Here is a 15,009-nt window from a genome sequence, read left to right on the forward strand (position 1 = left end):
TCTCTTTTACTATCAAAGCTATTGACTTGAAACTCAAAATAGTTATTTACTATCAAAGGCTACACCAGGAGACACAATTCCCATAACTCTGATTTGAATTTTGACAGAATTATGCCCCTTTTTAACTTAGAATTTTTGGTTAAAGTTTTTGATAAAGTCAAATATCTCTGTTACTATTAAAGTTTTTGATTTGAAACTTAAAATACTTATTTACCATCAAAGTCTACACTAGGAGAAACAATCCCTATAACTCTGATTTGAATGTTGACAGAATTATGCCCCTTTTTAACTTTGAATTTTTTGTTAAAATTTTTGATAAAGTCCAATATCTCTGTTACTATTAAAGCTTTTGTCTTGAAACTCAAAATAGTTATTTACTATTAAAGTCTACGCCAGGAGACACAATTCCCATAACTCTGATTTGAATTTTGATAGAGTTATGTCCCTTTTTAACTTGGAATTTTTTTTACTGGCAAAGCTCTAATTCAGAGTCAAGCGCTGAGAAAAGTCGAGTGCGCTGTCTTACGGACAGCTCTTGTTATTTTCAATGATTAACCTACAACAATCCAATAAAATGTATTTATTTCTTATGATGACTTCTGTTTACAGTAAATGCAGTTCCTGTCCTTAATATTACGAGTGGATCAACAGAGATAGATGACGAAAATTATGTGTATGTGAATGTAAATGAGAACAAAACAATCGGGCTAATTGCGGAAGATGACGGAACATTGACTTTCGAACTTTTTAATACAACTGCAAATGTTGCCATAGGTACATCTGCCAATGATGGATCTTTTGAAATATATCTCACTGTTGAGAACACCGATCCTGTTTCTCTCTGGTAAGTTAGTTTAAATATGCTTTTATTCACTTATTAAACGGGTAGTCCCTGTGCTGGATAGTACTGGTTTGAAAGCACAACGTCTCTTGCAAATGCAAAGAGAAAAATAAAAACTAACATTTACTGACATCATGTGAATACACAAACTAACATTTACTGACAACATGTGAATACACATACTAACATTTACTGACAACATGTGAATACACATACTAACATTTACTGACAACATGTGAATACACAAACTAACATTTACTGACAACATGTGAATACACAAACCATTTTTGCAGTGAGATCTAGATCTCTTTCTTATTATCTTCATTTGCCTGTTCTTTTTTTAATGCCTTGTATAAACTTTGGTGGACTAAATGAGCTTGACTTTACACTGTTCTAAATGCCGTATGTCCAAGCTTACAGTTGATGTTTGTTTTCCCTACAGCTTGTATGGAGAAAAGCTTATAACATTTATCTATCTGCAACTTGAATAAATTACAGCAAAATAACTTTTAGCCTGCTGGCGGCAAGTGATTCTGCCTTTGCGACCAGTGCAGACCAAGATCAGCCTGCACCTCCATACAGGCTGAATATGATTTACACTGTTCGCTATTCAGTCAGTAAATTTTCAGTGAACACTCCTTTGAATAATAAATGGTACTGCCCAAAAAAAAAAATGATGGACAAGTCCATTTTAGAAATTTAGCAGGGTGATGGTTAAAAGGAAAGATAAGATGATCTCCTACCAGGTTAAAATTTGTCTTTTTCTGCATGGTAGGCAAGAAAGGGATAGAGATGGTTAGAAAATCACAACTTTCAATACTGTGAAATCATTTATATTCGTGGGGGACTAATTTTCGTGGATTTCGTGGTTGAGTCAATCCACGAAATTTAATCCCAACGAACAAGTAAAATTCCCATTCATTTATGTTCGAAAATTGAAATCCATGAATTCATATCCCCACGAAATTGCCGTTTTGACCAAAACCATGAAATTTCATGCCCACGAAATTAAATGATTTTACAGTATTACACATAAACTTATACAGTAAATAAATGCAATAACGGGAGGTAGTTATAACCAATGGATTCAGTAATATTTCCTACTATGTTAATCAATATGCAAACATTGGCAAATACACTTGTAAACATTTATCGGAAATAAAATTTAACAGAAAATGACATATTTTAATATGTTCATTACAAAAATGTGTCGGCCATATTAAAACAAAGGCATTTACAGCCTTAATAAGTAAAACAAAAACAAAACAAAAAAGTGACATATCTAACGCAACGACCATCAAAACACCTCACGTAGCTTCAGTTATAGTTTTACCTGTTTCATTATAGATTGTAGTAAGTTCTGTGCTGTAGGACCAAGTAGTTGTGATACGTCCAAAGGTTACAAACGAAAACGGCTTTTAAGACACAAATAGGAGTTAAGCTCCCTAACTTTTGTGAAAATGGGTCGTTCGGTCAGCGCTTATTTGTATGATTCAATGAAGTGAATTTTTAATTGTAACTCAAGTATGGCTTTTCTCATACATTGCTCATTGATACATGATCACAAACGAAAAAGTGTATGAATATTTACAAGAAGTTAGATAATTGAGCCACGCCATGAGAAAACCAACATAGTGGGTTAGCGACCAGCATGGATCCAGACCAGCCTGCGCATCCACGCAGTCTGGTCAGGATCCATGCTGTTCGCTTTTAAAGCCTATTGGAATTGGAGAAACTGTTAGCGAACAGCATGGATCCTGACCAGACTGCGCGGATGCACAGGCTGGTCTGGATCCATGCTGGTCGCAAACCCACTATGTTGGTTTTCTCATGGCATGGCTCATATTATAAAAGGACGTATTAACAGAAAGAGTACATTTTATCTTTTCATACAGCTTGGTAGCAAAGGATAATCTGGGAGCATATTCCCCGATACTTGAGTTTGTAATTGTACTGTGTACAGGGTGTAACTCACATGGTGTGTGTGACAACAATGTGATACGAGAAGATACAAGAGAGACAGATTATTTTAAGTATGCTACGTGCAACTGTGAAGCTTATTGGGACGGTATGTTGCCAGCACTTGCATAATTATACTTAGTATTTTGACCTGTTACAGTATAATAATGGTTTTGACGCATTAATTTGGAAATGAGCAACTTTCTAACTAGTTTCTATATTACCTGTTAATATTAATAATTTTGTCTTTTTTTCATGTATTAAACTTGTGTTTCATTAGTTTTATTTTACAAACTGTTATCACAATGGTAGTTACTACCAAGCAAGCATTTTATAACAGGCTGATATTGGACTGGTAAGCTCTCCAGTATTGCCCTGGAGTAAATTGTGCAATTTTGACGTATTAGATAGGCCAGATGGTGTTTAAAAAAAACGGTGATAATTTAAATAATATATATGTTGTATGATATGAGACTATATTTTTAACCAATTTCATTAGCAGGTATCACTTTGCTGATACTGGTCCGAAATACCAATGCTAACCAGATGAATATTAATTTTATTGTTAAGTCTTTGCAACAAAACTTTTTTCCACATTTGCCAAGTTAAAGAAATGAAACAGCAAGGAAGCAACAAAAAGCTGAAGGACTGACTTAGCCTACATTACACGCAATAAACGTTTATTTTAATCGTATTAGGAAAAATCCTCCAAAGGCACTTTTGTCTTTTTGTGATCCAAACTAGCATGTGATATGAAGAGTTGCGGTAAAACTTTAACATAAATTATAGCATAGTTTGCGAAAATTTCTAGTTTGCAATCTAAATCTGAAGTGTTATGAAGTTTATTTTAAAGTTTTATAATATAATGTAGATATATACCAGTTATAACGCTTGTTAATGGTGCATACGTAAAATGAAAATGGTACTTTATAATGACGTCACAGGTGATGACTGTGAGGACGACTATGATGGTTGTGTTGGAGCTCCATGTGCAGGTCGTACATGCATTGACACTCCAGCAGATCAGAACAAAGCAAACCCTAGCCTGGACGCATTTTCATGCGGCCCGTGCCCAACTGGGTACGAAGAAGATGGCTTTAAATGTATAGGTTAGTATAGATCATGCCGGATTTCCTCAGAATGATATAGAGTGTATATCTGTTTAGGTCCCATCTTTTGACGGAAGTATTTTTTTGTCCGGCCTTAATTTCACAACACTTCTTTTAATCTTTGTTTTATTGCTGGTTTTTATGAAAATTAGTGGCTTATAGTGTCGGCCTGGTACAATTTCTCTTTCTTTGCTGTATAGTAAAACAAGCACTTTTGGACATGGATTGTGAATTTCACAACAAAATTGCAGCATAATTGACAGCTCTGTATTTCTGAAGATTAATACTATCCCAGTCAATATATCACAGAAAAACACCACCATCAACGATGAACTTTTTTGCTACACATCAGAGTATCTAGTCCATGTTTAAATTTCCCACTGACATCTGTCATGGCCACCAGTCTGGTGTAGTTTTTTAATCCTTCCGCACAGAAATGTAATCCTGAAAAACACACATAAAACAACTGTTAAAGACATCAGAAATGACAAAAAATGTACACTGTATCAATAAATACATTTGGAATATAACATGTCAAAGTAGGGATAGCGTTAAATTGGGAACTTCAAAATTTCAAAGAACTACTTTCTAGGATACAACGACCCGGAAGTACTTCTATACCGGGGTGACACCTAAATCTTATCAAATTTTTAATTTAGCCAAATTTTTCCCATAAAATCTTGTAACTTAGGGTTTTGCGAGAAAAGTTACACAAGACATTGTCATCCCAAAGAAAATTTTGTACCGCAGAAACATTTCAAACATTAGACCTACTTTGCGGAGAAATTGGCTCTGAAACCGGAATTTTGAAGAAAAAAGGCACATTACAAAATTTGCCTTCCTTCTGAAAATTTCAATCAGATTTTCATGAAATCAACTGTGATATCACTAGTTAATGCTTATAGTATGTTTTATGTAACTTTAAGCTTATTTATTTTGAAAAATGATGTATCAAAATGAGTATTTACTTTAAAAATATGCAATTTTTAGTAAAAAATGCATAATTTACCCACTACAATTGCAGAAAAATGAAACTTTTAATGATTGAAAGACCAGAACCCACAAGCAAAGACCAATATGTGATTATATTTATGACAATTACTGGAAGTAAAACAGATCAATACATCACAGCCTATCTTAAAATGAATTATTTCTTCGACTAAGCCGGGCAATGCCTGAAACGTCAAATGCAAAGCCGATCCACGCCATCTTGGAAACAGGCAAGTGCGGAAGGCCAAGAACTCCAACTGGAGCCAGACACAGCTCAGGGTACCCCTGAAACTGTCAAGCAGTTACTGACAAGGCTACAGTTCTGACTAAAGACATTAGGACCAGAGGGAAATGCACCGGTGGAACATGTAAATTGCTTACCGAAAACCAGCCGTCATTCTGCGGTGTTACACTGGGAATCACAGCTTCTGCCCGCTTGACTTAATAGGTTGGTCTGGTTTATGGGTAGCTGCTGACTGGTTGTACGATTCTAAATTCCTACTGACATATGAAATTCATCGCCTGCAAATGACAAAAGAAAGATTGTGAACCGGTGTCGGCCTTTGTTGAGAAACAACTGAGTGTGTGTGTGTATAGTTCTAAGTGTGATCAGGAACACCTATAGAAAAAAGTGACATAATATTCACAGACTGGTACCATCTATCATTTCTTTATCATTCTGATATCAACTGGTTCAGGAACTTTACAGGAAGTCTGTCATTAAAACACTGCAACTGAATAATTTTCTACATATATGTTAGCTGAAATAGTGAAAAGAATATTAAAACAAGTATTACCAGACAACCTCTTTCAGCACAGACAACAAAGTATCTGAAATGCACATTTAAAAGAATTGAAACACATAAATGCTATAAAAAAACAACATACAGAAAAACATGAATAAAAGTCCCAACAGGAAAAGTCCTATCTAAAGAATGAAGTAGAATGAATCGAGCAAAACTGAAATACAAGTACCGTCAAGTTGTGTTTCCAGTCGGTACCAGGACAAATACATATTAAGGAAACTGCACGAGGCCGACCCAGGAAATCAGCCCCATTAAATATTTTCTTAGTAACCCTTACAGAAGCAAGCCTCTGTGGCGTACATGCTGCGTATTTGCTGTGTATATGCCGCGAACACAGTAGTACGCCAGAGGAGTACATTTTACATACACCGCATGCTGCGTACATGCCGCGTACTATTTCGACGAGTACACAGCATGTACGCAGGAGGTCACTAGTACACTTCAAGTACGCAGCACAGACTCTGAAAATTTAAGGAGTACACTGCATGTACGCAGGAGGGACTTGTACAAGAAAATAGTACACTACATGTACACCGCAGATACTTTGAAATTTATAACACTTATATTTAGTTGCATTAAAGTTGTTTCCCCTTGATGCAGTTACGCCATTTTCTTCAGATGTTTACCAAATAACATGCTACAAAAATTGATTTATTTCATTGAAAAGTGGATAAAGAAAAGCATACTAATTGATTTAATAACATCAATTTACATTATTTTGGTAAGGGTAAATACTTATTGATGCATGTCACTTATCTTTTTTCTGTTTTTTTCTGTCCAAATGATCAGCATTTGCATAAGAAAGTTGGTGGGGTAAGGAATTTACACTATCACAGCAGTTTCGCCACAAGAGTACACAGCATGTATGCAGCAGGAGTACACAGCATGTACGCCGCAGGACTCGGGCCAGGAGTACACAGAATGTATGCCGCAGGAGTACACAGCATGTACGCCACAGGGGTAGTACACCGCAGGCTCATTTGCATGTGAAAAGTGTATGTGCCGCGTACATGCTGCGTACTATTTCCCACATACTAAATTCCTCCAGCGTACATCCTGTGTACTATGTAGTCCACAGCATGTACGCAGCAAGTAGTACGCGGCAGAGCTCATTTGCATGTCAAAAGTGTACTACAAACGTACTATCGGTGTATGTGCGGTGTATATCCTGCGTACTATTTAAAGCCCTTGATTTCAGTACACATCATGTACGCATCATATACGCTGTATGTACACAGCAAGATTACGCAGCAGGCCTTTTTCTTCTGTAAGGGAACACAGACCTGCGTTGTAAACCTGAAAAGCAAATCAGAATAGAAGCATCCCATTCAAGGCAGAATGTATCTGACGACGGCCTTATGCGGGCTGAAGCTGAAAGCTCGGAATATGTTCTAAACTGAAAAAACAAATGAATAAATAAAATAACAAACAACAACAACAACAACTATTTTATCACACTGAAGCAACCTCCATGTAATTCCCTGTGAAATGCAACCAATGTCCTGTCAGTGTAAAGAAAACTTGTTATACATTAATAATGCCGACAAATGCACTCGGCACACCGGTAAGCAATGTCCTTCAATGCCAAAATGCTGGTAGCACATTGGATTTGACTGGAATGAGAAAAATAATTATTTCGTGTAATATTAGTTATGTGTCTCATACGCAAGGGAACGAACATTCACGCAATTTCTTTATATCATATATGAGGCGCCTGCTGACTGGCTTTAACATCAGTGTAATAACACCGTGACCGGTTCGAGATCCAGGCCCGACAAGCAATCAGTCTGTCCGACTCCTGTTACGAAACCGACTATAGCCTCATTTATAAACCCATCCGGTCCAAAATGTACAGCTTCCACACATACGACACTGTTCATCCACGGTCTACTGCGGCACTGTGTAACATGTTCACATATATATACTTATAAATTCTTCGGAAAAGAGACGCTATGCGAAATAAAATTTTTTTTTTTAAAGATTTAAGAAATTTAATTAAAATTTTTTTCTTAAAATTAAAGTGAAAAACTATGTGTCTTCTTTTTATATAGCCTTTTTAAAGCTTCCTGCTTGTTCAGTGTCTTTGCACTATAGTAGAAGACTGACAAATCAAGAGGAGACAACAGTTACTATTACTCAAATTTCAAAGAAAATTCAACTACTGAATTTTTAAAATTTGAATAAAATTAAAATTTCACAAACCTTGGAAATATCCTTTTAGCCACTGATTTGTATTGTTATCAGCTACTAGTGTGTGAAGTTTCATGACTGTAAACCGTATGGTTGCTGAGATATTCCACTTTCTGAATTTGCCATATAGGTGTCGGCCCGGTACAATTTCTCCTTCTTTGCTGTATAGTAAAACAAGCACTTTTGGACATGGATTGTGAATTTCACAACAAAATTGCAGCATTGACAGCTCTGTATTTCTGAAGAGTAATACTATCCCAGTCAATATATCACAGAAAAACACCACCATCAATGATGAACTTTTTTGCTACACATCAAAGTATCTAGTCCATGTTTAAATTTCCCACTGACATCTTTCATGGCCACCAGTCTGGTGTAGTTTTTTTAATCCTTCCGCACAGAAATGTAATCCTGAAAAACACACATAAAACAACTGTTAAAGACATCAGAAATGACAAAAAATGTACACAGTATCAATAAATACATTTGGAATATAACATGCCAAAGTAGGGATAGCATTAAATTGGGAACTTCAAAATTTAAAAGAACTACTTTCTAGGATACAACGACCCGGAAGTACTTCTATACCGGGGTGACACCTTATACTTCTCTTAATATTTTGTTTTACTGCTATTTCTATAAAAATGTGTGCCTTAAACTATTGTTGTGCACATCTAATTTACATACAAAAATGTATCTACGAAATTTATGTTGACAAATATTGTATAATGTACATTTATTTTTCATTACGACAACATTTTTGTTGACCAGTATTGTTGTGTGCATCAAAGTTACATATCAACAAAATTCTTTACCAATATTGTTAAGCACATATACTTTACATATCAACAAAATTGTTGACCAATTAGTTACGTGCATATTCATTTTACATACTGATGAAATCGGCCCAATGATGAAAATGTTGATCCATAATTTTGTGTATATCTATATTACATACCGGTGAAATTGTAGAACACATTCGTTTTAACCTTTAGCCTGCTGGCGGCAAGTGATTACGCCTTTGCGACCAGTGCAGACCAAGATCAGCCTGCACATCCATGCAGTCTGATCATGGTCTGCACTGTTCGCTATTCAGTCAGTAAATTTTCAGTAAATACCCCTTCAAATGATAAATCGTACTGCCCAAATTGAATGATGGACCAGTCTATTATAGGAATTTAGCAGGCTAAACATTAATAAATACCAAAACAATGTTTACCTATACTTTAGTGCACATCTGTTCTACATATCGATGAAGATGATGTCCAGTATTGTAGCGGACATCTATTTTACATACTCATGAATTGTTGACCACTATTTTGCATTATATGCTGATGAAATCATATTAATATTTCCCAATTTTTTCTTTGCACATCTGTTTCAGACACCAACGAATGCACGAACACATCAACGTGCGATCAAACCTGTGAAAATACAGAGGGTAGCTACTTTTGTCAATGTAACAGTGGATACAGACTTGCAGAAAATGGCAGAGATTGCATGGGTATTATGTTTAAGACAATTCGATGGATTATAATAAGAATATCATGAAGAATAAAAATTGTAACTAAGGTGTTGAAGCACCTTAACAGTTCAAACTGTCATTAAATTTTGCATTATTAAGTGGGAACGTATGAATACTGATACATTTACAAGAATTTGGACATAGTTTGCATCGATTACGATGTAGGTAATGTAAACATGTCATGCAAGGCATTTTTATAAATGAAAGACGTTTGCTTTATTCTAAGTGGGAACATAGCTTGCATTGATTACAACGGTGGTAATGGCAACGTGTAAACATGTATAGAAATGTAATGCAATTTATGCAAAGCATTTTTATAAATAAAGACGCTTATATAGGTTATTTCTTAGGTTGATGAATATTAATTTGTGTGAAACAAGTAGAGTTTACCAGTGGATGCGAGCAGATAATGTAAACATGTTGAGACGCATTTTCATACGAGCATGCTATTTTGTTGAAATCAAACATAAACATCCTCGTGTTGCTTGAGTATACTGATCTAGGGTGAGATGAGTGATGATGATGACAATGATGATGATGATGATGATGATGATGATCTTGTTGATGATAATGATGATGATGATGATTATATCAATAATGATAATGATTATGATGATGTTTTTTCAGATATAAATGAGTGTGAAGAATCAACCAGTGGGTGTGAACAGATATGTACCAACACAGATGGAAGTTTCGATTGCTCCTGTTTCACTGGCTTCACATACAATGAAGCGACCCCAGCATGTGAAAAAGGTCATAGGGCTATTCTTAGCATATTTGAACATCCTTAGAATATGGTTGAGGTCAAAGAGTAATTGATGAGTAATGACTCAGTGTTGATGTTGAATAAGAACTCAAATAGTTTTATTGATTTAGTGATGTAAATTTGCTCAATTGAAACTGACACTGAGATCAGTTTTCTTGAGGATATTGCTTGGACAAAAACACCTTTATTCCCAGCCATCAATGTGCTGTATATAGTTTCATATATATTTCTTTGTTCGATTTGATTGTTATTCCAACCGACACATTTTGTGGTACGTGGCAACATTCTGGGCAAATTTAAATGGAAATGCAATACCTCAGTAGTCTCTCTGGGCAGTATCTCATACACTGGCGAGCATATGTGGTAGGACCACTGATCTTCCGCAAGCCAGCTGGATAGCTTGTACACATGATTAAGCAAGGCTCAAACACAGAGGTGTAGGGCGAATGATTCGAAAACGGCGACCATGACCACTAGGTCACAGGCATCTATTCATTGTCACATAAATAAGAGTTGATTGTTGTACAGTATTAACAGAATTAAAGGCTATTTACTGAATAGCCTTTTACTTTGCAAAGGGTTTTTTTCCCCTTTAGTATGAAACATTTTCAAGCATTTTCGCCAATTATTAATAAAAGAATATTCTACGCACATGAATTGAAAAGAATCTGGGTATAACGTTAAACAATCATGTAAATGCTAATGTTCCATAACTTCCATTATGAAAGGTTTGAATTGTACTTCATTGTTGTCTGAGGTAACCGTTATCTATCTGTGGTTGCAGACAGTGTACCACCGTCAGGATGTGACTTGTTGGACTGTTCCCAGGCGGAAGGGTGTACACTTAATGAAAGCAGTCAGGCTGTATGTTTCTGTAATGCTGGGTATAAGCTTCTGGCTAACAATACATGTACAAGTAAGTTGATAAAAATCTTTATTTATCAGATAATCAAGGGTTTCGAGTGTTTTGTCATGGTTCAGTGTTTAGATGCGAAATAATTGAACGAGGATGTTAGCCTGAGTGGTTGAATATCAGAGCATCTGAACAATGAATCATATGGTAAATTAGACTATAATTTACAAGAAGTCATTGCTTGTTTTCATTTTACATACACATTTAAATGTCTTTGTAAAAGCCTTTTTTCTTTCAGATTTCTTCAAATTTGATAGTAGATCTATAATTGAGCTTACAAAGTAGATTACCCTTATTGTACCCCCCGACAACAAAGTTGTAAGGGGGGTATTCTGGTTTCAGGTTGTCTGTCTGTCTGTCTGTCCGTCTGTCAGTAACAACAGTAGTTGTGCATTGGGCATGTTAGGTTCTTTCAGAAAAAAAAATTGCAGAGTTATGTGACTTTGTTAACCAGGTTTTCAACGAAAACCTGAGTTATTAGATTGGGGTATGTTGTTGGTCCGGCGGGCGGATGGGCGGGCGGCATCAAACTGGTGTTTCCGGTCAATAACTTTTGTTTCGGTAAAGATATTTGAGTAAAACTTGGTGTGTATGAAGCTTATGTCAAGACAAAGGCTGGGATTGATTTTGGGGTTTCTTGGGTCAAGGTCAAGGTCACTGTTACTTAAAATAGAAAAAGGGTTTCCGGTCAATAACTTAACTTAGGAATGAACTATCATGATGAAACTTGGTGTATAGAAAACTTATATAAAGTTGTAGCTTGGGATTGATTTTGGGGTTTCTGGGATCAAGGTCAAGGTCATTGTTACTAAAAATAGAGTTAGGGTTAGGTTAGGGTTAGGGTTGTGCTTTAAAGTGGTGCACTGTGATTCAGTATACTTTTTTATTCTTATGAAAAGTGTTGAAAACCTGGTTTCGTGGCATTGCCGCGTTTCTTGTTTTTTGTTACTATACTATATACATAGACACAATCTTGTGCACACCATCTCTCCTCATCCCCTTGTAACAATTTAATGAAACTTCACACAAGTGATCAGTAACAACAGTAGTTGTGCATGGGACATGTTAGGTTCTTTCAGAAAAACATTTGCAGAGTTACGGGACTTTGTTTTTTGTTACTGTACTATATACATAGACACAATCTTGTGCGCACCATCTCTCCTCATCCCCTTGACACAATTTAATGAAACTTCACACAAGTGATCAGTAACAACAGTAATTGTGCATGGGGCATGTTAGGTTCTTTCAACAACAAAAATTGCAGAGTTATGGGACTTTGTTTCTTGTTAACATACTATGTACATACAGTCTGCATATGCAATCTTGTGCGCGCCTTATCTTCCGAACCCTTGCACACAATTTAATGAAACTTCACACAAGTGATCAGTACCAACCCTAGTTGTGCATGGTGCATGTTACGTTCTTTTAGATAAATATTCTGCATAGTTATGGGACTTTGTTTTTTGTTACTATACTGTATACATACAGTCTATATACATACAGTCCACATTATTATGCAATCTTGTGTGCGTCAAATTGCAATGTATTGTGTCAGTGCATGTGGGGGGTACATTCGTCACCTTTAGTGATAGCTCTAGTTGTTTTTGGTCAGAAAGTCAAAGGTCAATGTGAAAGGGGCATGAACTTTGAAAATATTTTCTGCTCAATATCTTGAGAACCACTTCACCTAGAACCTATAATATTGATAACATGATTGAGCTTTTGAAGTAGATGACCTCTATTTTTGGGGATCAGTACATGTATGTGTGTGTTTGGGTTTAACGTCTTTTTCAACAATTTTTCAGTCATTTTAACGACGATGTCTACTTGTAGCAGTGAGCACAATGCCCAACTTTATAGTGCTGCCTCACTGGAAAATCACGCCGTAGACACGTGGCATAATACCCCACCCAGTCACATTATACTGACACCGGGCTGACCAGTCCTAGCACTATCCCCTTAATGCTGAGCGCCAAGCGAGGAAGCTGCTAGTACCATTTTTTACGTCTTTGGTATGACGCGGCAGGGGATCGAACCCACGACCTCCCGCACTCGAAGCGGACGCTGTACCACTAGGCTATCGAGGCGGTTGCGGGGGGTCAGTAAGTCAAACGTCAATGTCACAGGAACTTGAACATTGAAAACTATTTCTGCATGGTAACTTGAAACCACTTGACCCAGAATCTTCACACTTGATAACATGACTTGGCTTATAAAGTAGATGAACCCTGTTGTTTTGGGGTCAATAGGTCAAAGGTCATGGTCACAGGGACCAGAACTTTGAAAGTCGTTTCCGCTCAATAACTTTGGAACAACTTGACCCAGTATCTTCAAACTTAATAGCTTGATTGGCTTATGAAGCAGATGACCCATAATCACAGGCCACAAAAAATAATACTACCCGTCATTGGAGGACATAACGTGTTTTGCAAACAGCTCTTGATGTTTTCTAAATAGACAAATGCACATTTCACAGTTTGTTTCCTTACTATGTTTTTTAGAAAGTGTGGATTCAAAGTGGACTACGGTATTTTATATATTTATTATTTTAGATATAGACGAATGTAATGCCAGTCCCTGCGCACAGATATGTAATGACAATGAAGGCAGTTTTACATGTAGTTGTTATGCTGGGTTCAAGTTGCAAGCTGATCAAACATCGTGTGAACGTAAGTTCATAATATAGCTGTACAAATCACAAAACATTTTAACACAGATTGGTTATTAAAGGTGCTTTAGAATAACTTCAATAATAAGTAATCATGCATACTAACTTATTGATTTTACGGCACCCAACCCCTTTTTGAAACGTCACAAAAACACAAATCTTGCATTTAGTGTGTTTCATATATTGAAGAAATGTATTTCATTAAAAAAGAAATGTATGAGTTAGTGTGCACCTTTGAATATATGCTGAAATATCAAACAACATTTTGATAGGACTATCAGCTTAACATTTTGTTTCAATAATGGAATTCACATGTTTGTAAATTTCATTTTTTTGTCTTTCATATTTGCAGGGTAGGGGTGTTTAATAAATTATTTATACACCTTGAATTCTAATGTGTCATCCTGAAATCCCTGAATCAGATAATATTGTATTATTGTGATAGTTATAGATTATTTAGACTTGATGTATTATTAATGTTTCTTCATGTAGCTCATTAACAGCTACTCACATAACTCTTTGACAGCTTGTGAATTTCCAAATTTCGGCGAAAACTGTGCTGATGTATGCGGCTGCACACAAGGCTCGACATGTGACTCCGTCCATGGCTGCATCTGTAAAGATGGCTGGAATGGAACTAACTGTGATATTGATGTCGACGAATGCGAAGATCTTAATATTTGCGAGGATAGCAACAGAGAATGTGTAAATTCGGTAGGCTCCTACACGTGCGACTGCCGCTCCGGATACCAGCTAGAAAATGAAACATGTGTGGGTAAGGTGATAACTGTATTGTCTGTGAAAATCAAAATGTACCAGAAATGTTGTGATATTTGTGTTCTTCCTTCCTGACAGTGAAATGTCTGATTTAATATGTCTATTTTCTAAATAATGAATTATACAATAGAATCTTAGCAACAAAATTAAAAACAGAATGCTTTCCTGCAGAACTGGTAATCATTTTGAATGTTCACTATCCTTTGTCTGACCTGAAGACAGAAGTCCAGTCAAGAAATATTTCAACTTTATTGTACAAAAAACAATTATTTATTCTATCACTGCTACTAATTTCCACAAATAGCAAATCTATATAGTTCTGGAATTGTCCGTGTGTCCATCTGTCCACAACCATGTCTTAAATATGGCTAATAGCGCTTAGTTTATATGTGATGGTTGTTTGAATAAACCTGTAGATAACATTCCACTTTAGTATCACCATTGTTGTTGCCCCATAATGTTTAG

The 15,009-nt window shown here is 36.1% G+C and overlaps 1 protein-coding gene and 1 long non-coding RNA gene across 6 annotated transcripts in view; one reads left to right on the top strand and one right to left on the bottom strand.

Moving 5' to 3' along the window:
* LOC123559399 (fibrillin-1-like) overlaps nt 1-15,009 on the top strand; it is a 128,616-nt gene that overhangs the window by 81,488 nt on the left and 32,119 nt on the right. For all 5 annotated transcript variants that reach the window (XM_053552727.1, XM_053552726.1, XM_053552729.1 and 2 more), the window contains 8 exons: nt 610-844; nt 2,737-2,909; nt 3,745-3,909; nt 9,280-9,399; nt 10,048-10,173; nt 10,971-11,102; nt 13,652-13,768; nt 14,294-14,542. In XM_053552727.1, coding sequence (XP_053408702.1) covers nt 610-844; nt 2,737-2,909; nt 3,745-3,909; nt 9,280-9,399; nt 10,048-10,173; nt 10,971-11,102; nt 13,652-13,768; nt 14,294-14,542 — 1,317 coding nt within the window. The remainder of the gene's footprint in view (nt 1-609; nt 845-2,736; nt 2,910-3,744; nt 3,910-9,279; nt 9,400-10,047; nt 10,174-10,970; nt 11,103-13,651; nt 13,769-14,293; nt 14,543-15,009) is intronic.
* LOC128559872 (uncharacterized) lies at nt 4,135-8,328 on the bottom strand. Its single transcript, XR_008372691.1, has 3 exons — nt 7,908-8,328; nt 5,281-5,421; nt 4,135-4,353 (listed from the first exon to the last, which is right to left on the bottom strand). It is a non-coding gene; the product is annotated as an uncharacterized LOC128559872 (long non-coding RNA).

This window comes from Mercenaria mercenaria, chromosome 10 (genome assembly GCF_021730395.1).
Source record: "Mercenaria mercenaria strain notata chromosome 10, MADL_Memer_1, whole genome shotgun sequence".
Lineage (NCBI taxonomy): Eukaryota > Metazoa > Mollusca > Bivalvia > Venerida > Veneridae > Mercenaria > Mercenaria mercenaria.